The 13380-nt window shown below is 47.9% G+C and overlaps 1 protein-coding gene across 2 annotated transcripts in view; it reads left to right on the top strand.

Moving 5' to 3' along the window:
* Window positions 1–732: 732 nt before the first annotated feature.
* LOC115405129 (EMILIN-2-like) overlaps window positions 733–13380 on the top strand; it is a 14942-nt gene continuing 2294 nt past the window's right edge. Inside the window, exons 1-7 of one of the 2 annotated variants that reach the window (XM_030114598.1) lie at window positions 733–899; window positions 1027–1152; window positions 2441–2631; window positions 2974–4878; window positions 11674–11985; window positions 12255–12305; window positions 12453–12584. In XM_030114598.1, the coding sequence (XP_029970458.1) occupies window positions 754–899; window positions 1027–1152; window positions 2441–2631; window positions 2974–4878; window positions 11674–11985; window positions 12255–12305; window positions 12453–12584 (2863 nt within the window). In that variant the 5' untranslated portion in view covers window positions 733–753. Of the gene's footprint in view, window positions 900–1026; window positions 1153–2440; window positions 2632–2973; window positions 4879–11673; window positions 11986–12245; window positions 12306–12452; window positions 12585–13380 lie in introns of both variants that reach the window. The other variant, XM_030114596.1, reaches the window with a different exon arrangement.

Genomic DNA, 13380 nt, shown 5'->3' with positions numbered 1-13380 from the left:
GTCAGTGGAGATTTATTTTACAACTTAGATTGTAAAGTTAAAGTTCAAACAGTGAAACAATATTTAGTGGAAGGAAACGGACAAAACAGTCCTGTTCTAGACTTTTAAGTTCAAACCAAAACCAGTCATGCCAACTTTCATCAATTAAACTAATCAATCAGAAATATCAGAACCATGACTGAACAGCAACTTGTTTTTAAAGCAACTCTAAACCCACAGATTGGTAACTAGATGGAAATAAAAATCAGCTGGTAATATTGAAGAAGTTTATCACTGATTCCAATATCATGCATACATGAATCTTACATCTCTAGTAATTATGGATCAGTAAAGATGTTTTTAGTCATGAATGGCTGAATAATGACAGATGTGTTTTATCACGATCCAGTAAGAAGCCTTTATAGACTCAGCAACAGGCAAACCTTCAGATTAAAAGCCCTGATAAAACTTTTTCAGACTTGAGATGTTGCCTCCAGTAATCAGCAGATACTGAACATTAAGGAACCCGCATGACTGGATGGCTGGTTGAGGGTTGAATTCCCACAGTGACCGGTCGGTTAAATAACCCTCCTGGTTCTCTCCCTGCTCTCCTCGCTGTTTTCCAGCTGCTCCCCTCCAGCCTTCTTCCGCAGTTGCCTCCTCCTCTCTGTTTTGCTCCGGCCCTGGGAGGAGTGTGCGGGGGGAGCGGGGGGCGGGCGCGTCACTTGCGGGCTGTGCGGGGCTTCAGGCTGGGGAGCTGGACACTGAGGAGACATGAAGCGCTGTGGGACAGACATGGACTGGATGTGGACACTTCTGACTCTGGTCCTGAGCCTCCAGCCCTGTCCCGGGGCCCCCTCCTCCTTCGACCCCCTCCCGGGCTCCGCGCCCTCCGCGCCGCTCCACAGACACAGAACCAGGTAGGAGGAACCGGGACCGACTCCCCGGGCTTTGTGGGGCGGACGAGGGGCTGCTGGGGGCTTTCCACATCCAGATCCGGACCCAGGCTGGGGAGTCCGTCCTGACTTGTGCTCGTGTGTCTCTCAGGAACTGGTGCGCGTTCGTGGTGCAGCGGAACGTGAGCTGCACCGTGCAGGGGCGCGTGGAGAGCTTCCAGGAGCCCGTGGTGGCCGCGTGCCCGCCCTACCAGCACGACTGTCTGCAGCAAGTGACGTGAGTACACCTGTCCGGGGTCAGGGGTCACTGGGTCCGGGGTCAGGAGTCTGGGGTCAGTGGGTCCGGGGTCAGGAGTCTGGGGTCAGTGGGTCCGGGGTCAGGGGTCAGTGGGTCCGGGATCAGGAGTCTGGGGTCAGTGGGTGTGGGGGTCTGGGGTCAGTGGGTGTGGGGGTCTGGGGTCAGGGGTCAGTGGGTCCGGGAGCCACCCAACAGCAAACAGCACGATAACAACTCCTTTATAAAATCAGAGGTTACTCAATAGGATTCAGTTTCTTTTTTTAAATAATCTTTCTGCTACAGTGGTTAAAAAAAGTAAAAAGTAAATAATTAAAATAAAAATTAAATTAAATTATTCCTCTCCCTGAAACCTTTATGACCCAGACAGATGTTTTCTTTTCCTCTTTATTACAAATAAAGTTCAGCTGAAGTCACAAAACATATTTAACCTTTAAAACAAAGAGATCACAGCTCAGAACGTTTCGATATCTATATATAGTTATCAATATCAGTAACTGGCTTTGGCTGCATTGAAGTTTTGCAACTATCATTTAGGTTTAAAAAATGACTTGTTTTCATCATTTTAGCTTCTTCCACTGTTTTGGCTCTTCTTACATCCGTCTGAATGTTTTTTCTCCATTTTTAAAATCTCTTCTTGTTTGATAATTGAATACGTTTGAATGTTTGGGTCTTTTTAACTGACTTGAGTTTGATTCTTCTGCAAATCTTCAGCTCTGTGATTGTATAAATCCAGAGAAAGTCAGCTGAGGAGGAAAGTTTCCTGGAAGCCGGAGTGTTTCCAGCAGTGTGAGCCGTGAGGAGATGGAGGCTGTGTGTTATCACGTGAGCTCCAGCCTGGAGCAGCTCGCTCTGCTGCCGCGGTATTCATGGACTTTTCCACCAGGCTTTCAGTTTCTTTTAGTTTCTGTCTGAGCCGACTTATCAGCAGCAGAGGGAAATGTGAGGCGGTGAATGTTTTAGACATCAACTTTCCAGATGGGGAGCGGGACATGACCCCTGAGTTGAAGGAACTGATGTCATCTATTGTTTCTGAGGGAGCCCTTTCTCTGGACGGAGAGCAACATTTCTCTTTTACAAATGACTAAAACAAACAGACTCTGTGGGGATTCCAGGAAATAACTCCTCTTTTCACAAACTTTCATCACTGAATTATTTCTTCTTCTGTGTTTAACAACATAACTGATCATTTGGAAGTCAGAATATAAGTTTTTGTTGGGTTTTATTAAGGAAAGTTACCATTTTTTGTGACGTCTGTCTTGTTTAATAGATACAAAACTCGGTTTCGACCCACGTACAAGACTGCCTACAAGACTGTGACAGAGCTGGAGTGGAGATGCTGTCCTGGTTTCCAGGGACCGTCATGTCAAAACCTCAAACCGTCTGCAGATGGACAAACGGTGGCGGGATCACAGCACTTCCTTCCATCGGGTCACGGATATACAACCAGACACATTCAGAGTATGGAAACATTTCTGCTTCCAGAGATACAGGATGTGAAGTATTTAAAAATGGTTTGAAATGATTAGTCTGGCATCTTGTAGATCCTCGAGGTAGTCTGTCCTCAAGAGAAGTGAAAGGTGTTAGAGCACAGAGAACAACATTAACAGAAACCTTTACTAACTGAAACCTTCCAAAGAGGTGAGGAGGACAGAGGACAGTCTGAATACCGCTGTGACTCACACATCACTTTAATACAGCTTCTCTGAACTGCATTTCTCTCTTTAGTGTAAACTGTTGATGTAAACACCATCCTTTAACCCTGTGTAACGGGACAAACGAAGCGTTTTTCCATGATTTCAGGGCCGGAGCGCAGAGAGACGGCACACCACGAGACCAGACACGGCGGGCCGGATAAAGTGCAGCTTCTGGAAGGCGAAGTTCGGCGTCTCTCGCAGACGGTCCTGGATCTCCAGTCGGCATTGACGGGGTTGACGACCACCCTCCGCACAGATCTGCAAGACGACACAAAGAACATGCTGGTGACTCTTCTGAACAACATGCGCCCCCCTGACGGGGCCACGGCGGCAGGAACAGAGGATACTCCAGCAGTGCTAGACGGTCATCAAGCAACCAGAGGAGGGATTGCAGGAGAGAAGGCCCTGGAAAAGGTCATCGCCCGGATGGATGATATCAGTAATGCCTTGAAAAGCAAAGATGAAGCTCTGGAGGACTTGAGGGGGATTGCAACAAATCACGAGGGGCAGATCCGTGTCCTGATGGACGCCTCTCAGGCTCAGACTCTGGCCGTTGCAGATTTTGAGGCCATGCAGAGTTACATTGATGGAAAATTTGAGAAACTGAAGAAAGAGCTGGACCTGAAAGTGGAGGAGGAAGTGGCCAAAGTCCAGAGCTCATGGAGAGACAAAATCCAGGCGGTGCAGAAGACCTGTGAAGACAGCGATGATCAGGTTGTGCTCAGAATGACCAAGGTACTGGAAACCAAAGAGGCTGAGCTGAGAAAGGAGATCCGGGCACTGCGCTTAGACATGGCTGCTTCAGACGGACCTGTTCGAACGCAGAGGCAGACAGATCCGCCCCAAGAGGCCAAAGAGCACGGCGACCACAAGGACCTGTGGCGAGAGATCGACCGCATCGCAGAGGCTCACCGCATCCTCAACGTCCGCATAGACAATGAGCTGGCTCACCTCTCCGCGCCTCAGGAAGCCAGCGACGTTGGAGTGTGGATTGAGGAGTTGGAGGCTCGTATAAATATCACAGAACAAAATGCAGAAACACACTGTTTCTACATCGAAGAGAAGCTGACTAAAACAATTTCAGAGGAAGTGGCAAAACTTCAGAAACTTCTAGAAGGACGGTTGAATGGCATGGAGGAGCAGTTCACAAGCGTGCTGGCAGAAATGAGCAACAGCTCCTTCCTGAGTATGCTGGGAGACTCTGTGGATGTCAGTAGCCAGAGTCTGGAGGACAAGGTCCGTGCTCTTGAAGAGATGTGCTCCGTGGGATGTTCAAAATCTGGAATTACTGCAGGTGGAGAAAATTCGGCTCCCACAACATACGGGTCGGGAAACACTTTGAAGGACGTAAAGCAGCACCAGAGTGACTTGAACGTTCTGAGCACAGATGTCAGGTCCAACACGGACAAGCTGAGGCAGCTGGACGATCACGTCCAAAGATTTGAGACACGTGTGAAGACAATGGAGCATTTTCAGAAAGGACTGATCAATCTCCAAGAGAATGTGCTTGGTCTTGCTGGAACTGTGACCTGGATCAATGGTTCCCTGAACAGATACAGACAGGAGATGCATCAAATTAGCTCAACATGCTGCAGTGCAAACCAGGGCGGCTCTGAAAGCCACCGGCAGAACAGCTGGGCTTCAGGTGGATCCACCAACCACCAGGTGGAGGAGCTGAAGTCGAGACTGGACAGCCTCAGTCGGCAGATGTCCTCTGAGCTGCAGCGCTGCACACAGGGCACTCCGGGCGTGTCTGCCATAGATGGACGTGTAAGCAAACTGGAACAGGTGTGTGGAAGGTTAGATATGATCTCGGGGAACATCAGAGACCTGAAAGACGGACTGGAGAGGCACGTCAGCAGTCTGTGGCACTCTATCGGTAGGATGAACAACACCAGCAAGGTGAACGGCGCAGACCTGGCGAATCTGCAGAACTCCCTGCAGAGGCTTCAGACACAGCTGTCTGCCATGGCCAGACATGTCTTGAAGGACGTGGCTGCTAAAGAGCCAGGTAAGTGAGCAGTTTGTGTTTATTTTAATGTCATGGTCGGTTGAGCCAAATCAAACCTGCATTTCAGTCTTATTCATGGAGCACCAACATGGCCGTCCCATTCCTCTGTACATTCAAATCCTGAGACCAGCGACGGCAATCCCACCAGCAGGCTACTGCCTACAGACAGCCTAAAGATGAAAACGCTCTGTTATTCGCCATTCATTTCAGAAAGGTGAAGGTTTGAATATGTATCTCCTGCCGTGGAGAGCAAACTGTCAATCTGTCACATTGGTCTCCTCCAGCTGTGAGTTAGGAGTCATCTAAAGAGACTGTTTGATTTACTGCAAATTTAAATGAGATGAAAACGTTTATTTCCACATGATCCAGTAAAAGCTTGATGAAACCACTGCAGACGGCTGGTTTCAGACCAACACAGTAGTATTCTTCCTGGTTCAGGTGGTTCAGACAGATCAGGTGGGGTTCAGGTGGATCAGGTGGGGTTCAGGTTGATCAGGTGGGGTTCAGGTGGATCAGGTAGGTACCAGTGCTATATGATTTGGATAAAAGTCTCTAAGAAGGTGGAGTTTTAAAGGCGTCTGCTTTGTGAGTGACTGCAGCATGCTGGAGACTGGTGGATCAGCTGGTCTGTCCGTCTGCTTCTGCTGCTGGGCGGAGACTCTTAACGGCGTCTCTCTTTCAGCGTGTGAGCTAACCATCGCTGGGCTTCATTAGCGAGTAGCATTATCGTGATGATGATTAGCTTCAAATTGCGTTTAAAAACCAGTCAGCAGTTCAGTGTTCACTGAAAAGACCCAAACCAGGAAGCTCTGAACTCATGAGGCTGTCAAGTGGGATTTCCATCTGTGTAAACACAAACTTTTCCTGGAGATAATCCTCCATATAATGCATTCTGCTTGCTTGGTTTACAACGGAGGCTTGGAAGGAAGGATCCGATCCCACGAATGGCTGCAGGGTATTTCCCAGAGTGGGAGGACACGGGTTCACTGGGCCTCCACACTGTCATTCAATCTGCCCGGGCACCGAGATCCAGAGGCCCACAGCCCACATTTCCTGTGGCTCACATTCAGATTGCCCCAACAATTTCCACCCTTTTCCTTTTCCTTTTTTTTTTTCTCATCTGGGGAATGAGACGAGTAAATAGAGCCTGAAACTATAAGTTTTAACTGCAGTGCTGCTGAGAACTCCCCCGGCTCCAACATGGTTCTTTCACCATGACATAGCCTTTATTATTCATACCACAGCACTGCAGAACTCACTTCCCCCATCACACACACACACACACACACACACACACACACACACACACACACACACACCCTCCTCCCTTTTCTCCTCACATACCAACCTCCAGAGATTCCCGTAGGGTGACCTCAGCCTGATGTGTACCGTCTGGTCCTCATTATGTTCCTGACTCACTGCCGGAGCCGGAGCCGGAGTCGGAGCTGGATCTGGATGGAGCGGGACTCCACCCCGGACCAGATGCTCCGGCTGCCCTCGGCCGTGATGTCATGGCGGGGCCTCATGATCGTGGTCGGCGCTGCCCTTTCTTACAGCATCGTCCCAAACAGTGGTGTAACCGAGCGCTGAGGAGAGATACAAGCATTTCCTTTCTGAGGTCTGATGTTTCCAGCATTGAAACATGACCTCATTACCTGGCGTCAGCCTCTCTCCCAGCGGGGGGGTGGGGAATCACCCGGCCCACCCTCTGACGTGGGACAGGCGCTCTTTCCTCATCTCTCTGTTATTTCTCCAGTCGTCCTCCATCACTCTACTCTGTAACTGGATCCATATAGTGAGCCGAGGTACCGCCTCGTTAGCTAAACTCATCAGGAGCAGCCAATGCAACCAGAAAAACTCTCAGAAGCTGTGTGTCTGTGTGTGGTTTGAAATGACAGCAGCTCTAATAACTCACCCATCCTCCCCTCTCCTCCCCTCTCCTCACCCATCCTCACCTCTTCTCGTGAACTCTGCTGCTGATTTCAAGAAGAACCCACCTGTTTGCTACTGTCAAACACAAGATCACAAACTTCAGTCTGGAGAGAAGCGTTCTGATGCTCTCTTCCACGCCGAGGCTCCAAAGCTTCATTTGAGTTCGTATAAATGCAGATAAGGTTCCAGCAGGAGAGCAGCGGAGGGTGTGGTGCAGGTCTCCTCTGGGGTAGGGCAGTGAGTGGTTCTGGACCCTGTGGGGTTCGACTCTGTCGTCTGGCTGCTGTGGGGACTACATGTCTGGGTCTTCTCCGCAGGCTGAGCGGAGAGCGACCAGTGGAGCGCTCGCCATTGAGCGTATGATGGAGATGTTGGAACACTATTTGAGCAGATATCCATCTGATAAAAACACTCTGTGAGGGGCTGAAGACTGCTCATGTCACAGATACAGAATAATCCACTTCACCTGGCGTCCGTGTAGATCAAGACTGAACGTGCATCGCTTTATATGGCATCCATGATGCTTTTAATATGATTGTTTTCAATCAGATTGTAAAAATATCCCATGTAAACTGGGCCAGTGCAGAGGGTTCAGCTGGGACTAGCCTAGAAACTGGCTTCAGTAAAGGAGGGGCCGCTCTTCCCCTCCCCCATAGCCCCCCTGCCTTACCTCACTCCACTTCACATAACAATAGGCCTTTGTGAGGTGATGTGTGAGGGGTGTCGTAGATAACTCCCAGATGGACGACTCCCAGAAACCCAGTTTACATGAGTTTTCTTTTCAATCTGATTGAAATGCATATTAAACGCATTTACGATCCACTTTCAACGCTTGTATACCAGGGCCCCGGCTAAAGTGGATTATACAGCGTCCTCCCAAATGGACAACATATCAGTAGGCACGCTTACACCAGCCAAAAAAACCTCCGCATAATCAGATTGTAAATGTGTCATATAAACACCCAAGTGGATCCGCATGGCACGGTGCGGATTATATTTCAGATCCGTTTGTACACGGTAGTAAGAATATAATATATAATCCTAGAATATAATCCGCTCCGAGTGAAGCGGATCCACTCAGGTGTTCATATGACACATTTACAAACCGCTTCATGTTACATTCCGATTATATGGAGGATTTTTTTCCATCTTGTAAACCTGCCTAGATGGAGGACTCCATTGCTGAGGCTGCTTTCACACAAAAATAGTCCGGGACTCGGTTCAGGCTGGTTGGTGGGGGGTCGAGAATTTCCACACCTTCATTTGATTAGGTTTGCTTGCACACTGCCCCTACAGGTCATCTAAGGAAGTAAACCTGCCCCCACAGGTCATCATAGGCATTGCTGTTTAGCTAGCTGTTTTAGCCATTTTTGCTGATTAGCTCTACCTTCATAGTTTTTTTCATTTGCTCTCCTATAAACTGAAAATAAAGGAGAGGACCATGGTAGCTGCTCTGTACTAGGGGTGTCAGTGTCTATCCATGTAAATGCTTACATGAATAACAAATCATGACCATTTGGAAATATCAATAACCATGTGCACATAATTTTTTCCTCCTCGTCCTCGTTCATTTCTCACCAACATATATAGTATTTTTAGGGGTGATAATGTTGCCTGAAAGCTTCTGCTAGTTACATGCCTACATAATAGATGCACAATAGATGCATGTTACTTTTAAAAAAGAACCCAGCCACAGTCAGTGTTGTGTTCAAGTTAACTCTGATACACGACGAAGGCTAACGAGAAGCGGATCACTTTGTGGCTGTTTTTCAGGCAAACTACCAGTGGAAATAGATGGAGACTGTGTCAGGTAAAGCTGGTTTACAGCAGCAGCACGGGATCCACCAGAGACCAGCTGCCATGGAAACACTCCAGCAAGCTGGAGGGAGAGACGCTGCTGCCAGCATCAGCACTGGCTAGCTGCTAGCAGTTCACAGGCTAGCATGAGGGATTTCACATACAAGTCCAAAAAAATAAGACAAGGCACATAATGAACATATCAGCAACTTAACAGCTGAGACGGTGGCCCTCGGCATGCAGCCTGTGTCAGTGGTTGAGGATGGAATCAATGCTTTTGTCTGATACCTCATGATAACTACTGATTTATTTACAATATGCGGCATTTCAGTGGAGACAGAACCCTCTAGTGGTTATTTAATGCAACTGTAATAAAAAAAGATCACAAATCTCTGACGTGTAACCGGGGTACATGTTGGTTAGAAGTCCCGATTACATGTGTAGAAAACACTGTTAACATTGACACCCCTAGTCTGCACCGTGTAGGAATCAGTGTGACCTAGCCTTTAGCTGAACTGAGCAAACCAGCACCATGACCTCTTACTGTGGGGAAATGGACACACTTAGTCCAGGTTAGGATGCATTACCTGCTTCACCTGATCACTCTGGGGGAAAAAAAAACATTGTTCAGACTCCCTCAGTTTGTTGTGGCATGTTGGTGGGTGGTTATACCAGGCGGAGAGCTGAAGTGTTGTTCTTCAGAGATTATCCGATCTTGAACGATCGTTGGATACGGAGGTGAGTGTTCGTTGCAGTGACTCAGTACTTCCTCTGGTGGTAAAACAAACAGTCGTATGAGACAGGATTGCAAAAGTTTAGCGCCTCAGTAACACGATACATGCATGATATCACTGTGTTGGCTGCTTTGAGTTGAGCACAACTGAGTTAAATACACAAAAACAGAAAGCAGCAGAAAGACTGATGGTGAGTGATCAACCTCTGTGATGTAGTTTTTTCCTCTTATTTTCGATCTGCTTCTTCTCCTCCCTTTGCTTGGATCTGAGCCCGGTCCAGCTCAAATAACTGTCAAACCTTTTTTCACCTCCTGTCTCTCTCTTCACTCCCTGCTCGCTCTTTTTCCCCAACATTTTTTTTCTTGACGTTGTCCTTCCAAGAAAACCAGAGGACTTCTCCCTCCTGCTCCACCCACAGATGAGGCACTGTGAGAAGTTAAAGAAATAAATAGAGTTGGAGGCGAGCTGTGGAAACACAAGGAAAACATCCACATTGAAGACTTGAGGAGTTCAAGCTTGTGCTTGGCAGCAATAGAAATGAGACCTTTGAGGCTGCAGGAGGAGCTGAGAGACCATCTGGACCTCTTCAGAGGGGACCAGCGGTCCAACAGGACCCTCTGTCTGCTTATCAACCCGAGCTGTCACCTGCAGGACCACAGAGGTGTTTGACAGACCTCAGATTTTTGGACGGTTTAGATCATTTGTGGTCACCATATGGGCTTCTGCTGGTTCTTGGTGTCTCTTTGAGCTGATGGTATTTTGTGGTCACTGTAGATTCCAGTCAGCTTTTAGTCCAGCTCTCATCACAGTCTGAATCCTGCAGCTGTGGAGTCATGTCGCACTGAGCCGTCTGTAGTGGCTGTGGAGTCCTCTGTAGAGCTCGAGTCTAGATCCATCTGTAGCAGCTCTAAAGCCATCTGTAGAGGCTCTACACCCATTCCTAATGGCTCTGTGTTCTCCTATAGTGGCTCCAGGAAACTGTCACGGAACTATATGGAAGTAAATATCCATTTTTTTATTTTATTTTAAATTATTTTCTCTTTGCAGTTCAGACAGCTACATGAGACAAATGTGACGATTAGATTACAGAGTTTGTTACCAAAAGTGTGTCTGCCCACTGCAGCTGATCAGTTTTGAGTTTCAAACCCAAATCCCTGGGAGGACGAGGAAGGTTTCTGCTGCCTCACCTCGATGTCCAACATGTAGAGGGAGGAATTCCCAAGAAGTCACGGGGAAAGCGTCAAATGACACAAAAGATCAACGAGCTGAAATAAAAAAACAGATGTAACCTTTTCAAAAATTGTAACTTCAGTTAAATTTCATTTGAAATTAGAATTGTTTTGTGTATTAAACTTTAGGTTGGTGTGGTTGTTAACCTGCCCGTTCTTTCATTGTGTCTGAGGGCTGCTGAAAACTTGAGTTTCCCTCAGGATTCATGCAGTCTGTCATTTGTCTGTCTGTCTTTTCTTCTGTGGTGCAGAACAAGAAGTTAAAGCTTCGTCGTGGTGGTTCTAGATAAGCTTTCTTTCATTTGAAGTTCTCTTTTCAGTGATTTGAGGTTCCTATTGAATGCAGGAGTTTGACATTTGGATTGGATGTTTCTTTTTAACCCGGGACTTGATTTTCAGTGATCTGATGAAGGAAGCAGAGAAGGGGGATGTAACATTTCATGAATCAGGTTTTTCTTCAGCCTGCTGAAACTAAAATATCCTGGTTCGTGAACTCAAACCATCAGCCTTTGTTGTGAAGAGGCAGCGCCAGCCGCAGAGGACAGGGATTACATGTTTGCCAGGCTTTCTTTCAGCACGGCGAAGCTGCTAAAGTGCCTTCAGAGCACCAAAGACTAGAAGAGTGTCTGCTGAGGTTTAGCTGCCCGTTCTGATCTGAAGTTACAGCCTGGACTCTGGATCAGGGAACCTCAGACAGGTGTTCAGGATTAGGGTTAGGGGTAGGCTACGGCAGTCTGAAAGAGGTCTGACCTGCCAGGCGAGACTGGATTCACTGCAGTGAAGCTGCTGTACCGCCTTAAGACTCACTGACACTCCACTGTAGATTCAAGCAGAAGAGTTTCTGTGTTCAGCAGTGTCACCTCAAGCAGATCTGTAGCTTATTTCTTCTTCTTGGTATTTCACCAGTACGTTGATTTGTCGACTGATCGGTGCCCAACTGCTGGAATTAATGAAAAATGTTTATTCCACTGTCTGAAGTTTGCAGTTTGATGCTCACGAATCTGTTTCCAAAGAGCAGAAATGAGCTTTCAGACTTTCACATAGTTACTAAATTAACTGCATTTTTATGGTCTTGCCACCAACTTTTTTTTTTTTTTCCACAGGAATGACCTTGAGACCAGAGAGGCCGGCCTCTGTGCCAGATCCAGCTCAGACCAGGCCCAGAATCCCACAAATCCACATCCCTTTCATCATCCCTCCCCGGCCGGCCAGCCCCAGGCAGCCGGCCAGCCCCGGCCTGCCCAACACGCACACGCCAGTCCAGCCTGGCAACCCCGCTCTGCCTGGCGTTCCCATCAGGCCCGTGGTGGAGAAGGGCGAGGCCGGACCCCCGGGGTACGTCCGCAGGGTGACGGTGCGCCGGGGCTCCGAGCACTCGTCCAGAGAGCCTTTGACGGGATTTGCTGGAGCTCCAGGTGAGGCGGATTCATTTTGCAGATGTTATTTCAGCGAGTGAGCAGCAGAGAGCGCAGAAACCCAGTGTAACACACACACACACACACACACACACACACACACACAGTCAGGCCAGCACACACTGGTTGCCTTACAGCCAGCGCTGATACACACACTCACACGGTTCACTGCATCTTCTAAATGAATTAATGAAATAAACATTGCCTCGTGTGTGTGTGTGTGTGTGTGTGTGTGTGTGTGTGTGTGTTGATACCTGCAGCGCCTGCAGAAGTGAAGGGTGCCTGGACCGCCATCCATCACGCAGCAGGGGACTCTCCAGGTGACGGCCTTTCTGCAGCAGCGTCTTCACAGGAGTCAGAACAAAACGCTTCTGCTGGGTGAAGGAAGCAGTGCACTGATTACAGCAAAATGTGTGTGTGTGTGTGTGTGTGTGTGTGTGTGTGTGTGTGTGTGTGTGTGTGTTCAGGTTCAGTGGACAGTCCAGAACAGTACTCCTTCTCTGCCGGCCTCACACAGCAGCCGTTCACCGGGGACTTCGGCATCATTCGCTTTAACAGGATCCTGCTGAACGACGGGGGGCACTACAGCCCCCACACAGGTACACACCGGTTATTGTTACAAACGACGGATCCAGACTTCTGGCCTCAATAACTCTTCAATGAACAGTCCTCAACACATAATCAGCTCCTTCACATCGGTGTGAGCTGGACGATCTGCTACAAACTCATTTCAGTCAAAAGCAGCTTTCTGTGGAGCAACAGGAATCAGTCTGGTCTCAGTGGAGTCAGACTCCACTGCAGCATTTTGAATCAACTGAAGACTCTTCAGCAGCTCTTGGTTCTTCCTGATAACAGGGAACCAATAATCTACTGTGGAGGAACAAATGAAGGATTAATGTTTCAGCGTCACTCTGAGTCAACATGTTCCTGATTTTAGAGGATTCACAGGAGAAAACAGGAGGTTCTAGAGACTGGTTTAATGTGGAACTGAAGAAGACCTGGTCTGAAGTAACTGCAGGTTCCTCGCAGTGGTTCTAGATGGTTAGATCTTTTCTCTCTCAGGTGTTTTATCTGAGTTCAGAAGCAGAAAATTCCGACTCATCCAGACTTCTATTTTTTTCAAGACAAACTTCTAGTTTAACAAGTTGATCAGTTTCATCTGGTTTCACTGATCAGTAGGTTTGTGTTTCATCTGCAGAACAATGTAAGTTAATGGAGTGTTTTCTGAAGATGTTCCCTACAGGGAGCATGTATAATGTGGAAGGTATAGGTTCTAAAACAGAACCCTGTGGAACTCCATGTTTAACTTAAGTATAGGTCCTAAGACAGAACCCTGTGGAACTCCATGCTTCACATTAGCCTGAACTGAAGATCAGAACATCAGGCTGTAGTTTG

The sequence above is a fragment of the Salarias fasciatus genome, chromosome 18 (assembly GCF_902148845.1).
Source record: "Salarias fasciatus chromosome 18, fSalaFa1.1, whole genome shotgun sequence".
In the NCBI taxonomy this organism is placed as follows: domain Eukaryota; kingdom Metazoa; phylum Chordata; class Actinopteri; order Blenniiformes; family Blenniidae; genus Salarias; species Salarias fasciatus.
The sequence above is the reverse complement of the archived record's forward strand: the minus strand, read 5'-3'. Positions and strand labels throughout refer to the sequence as shown.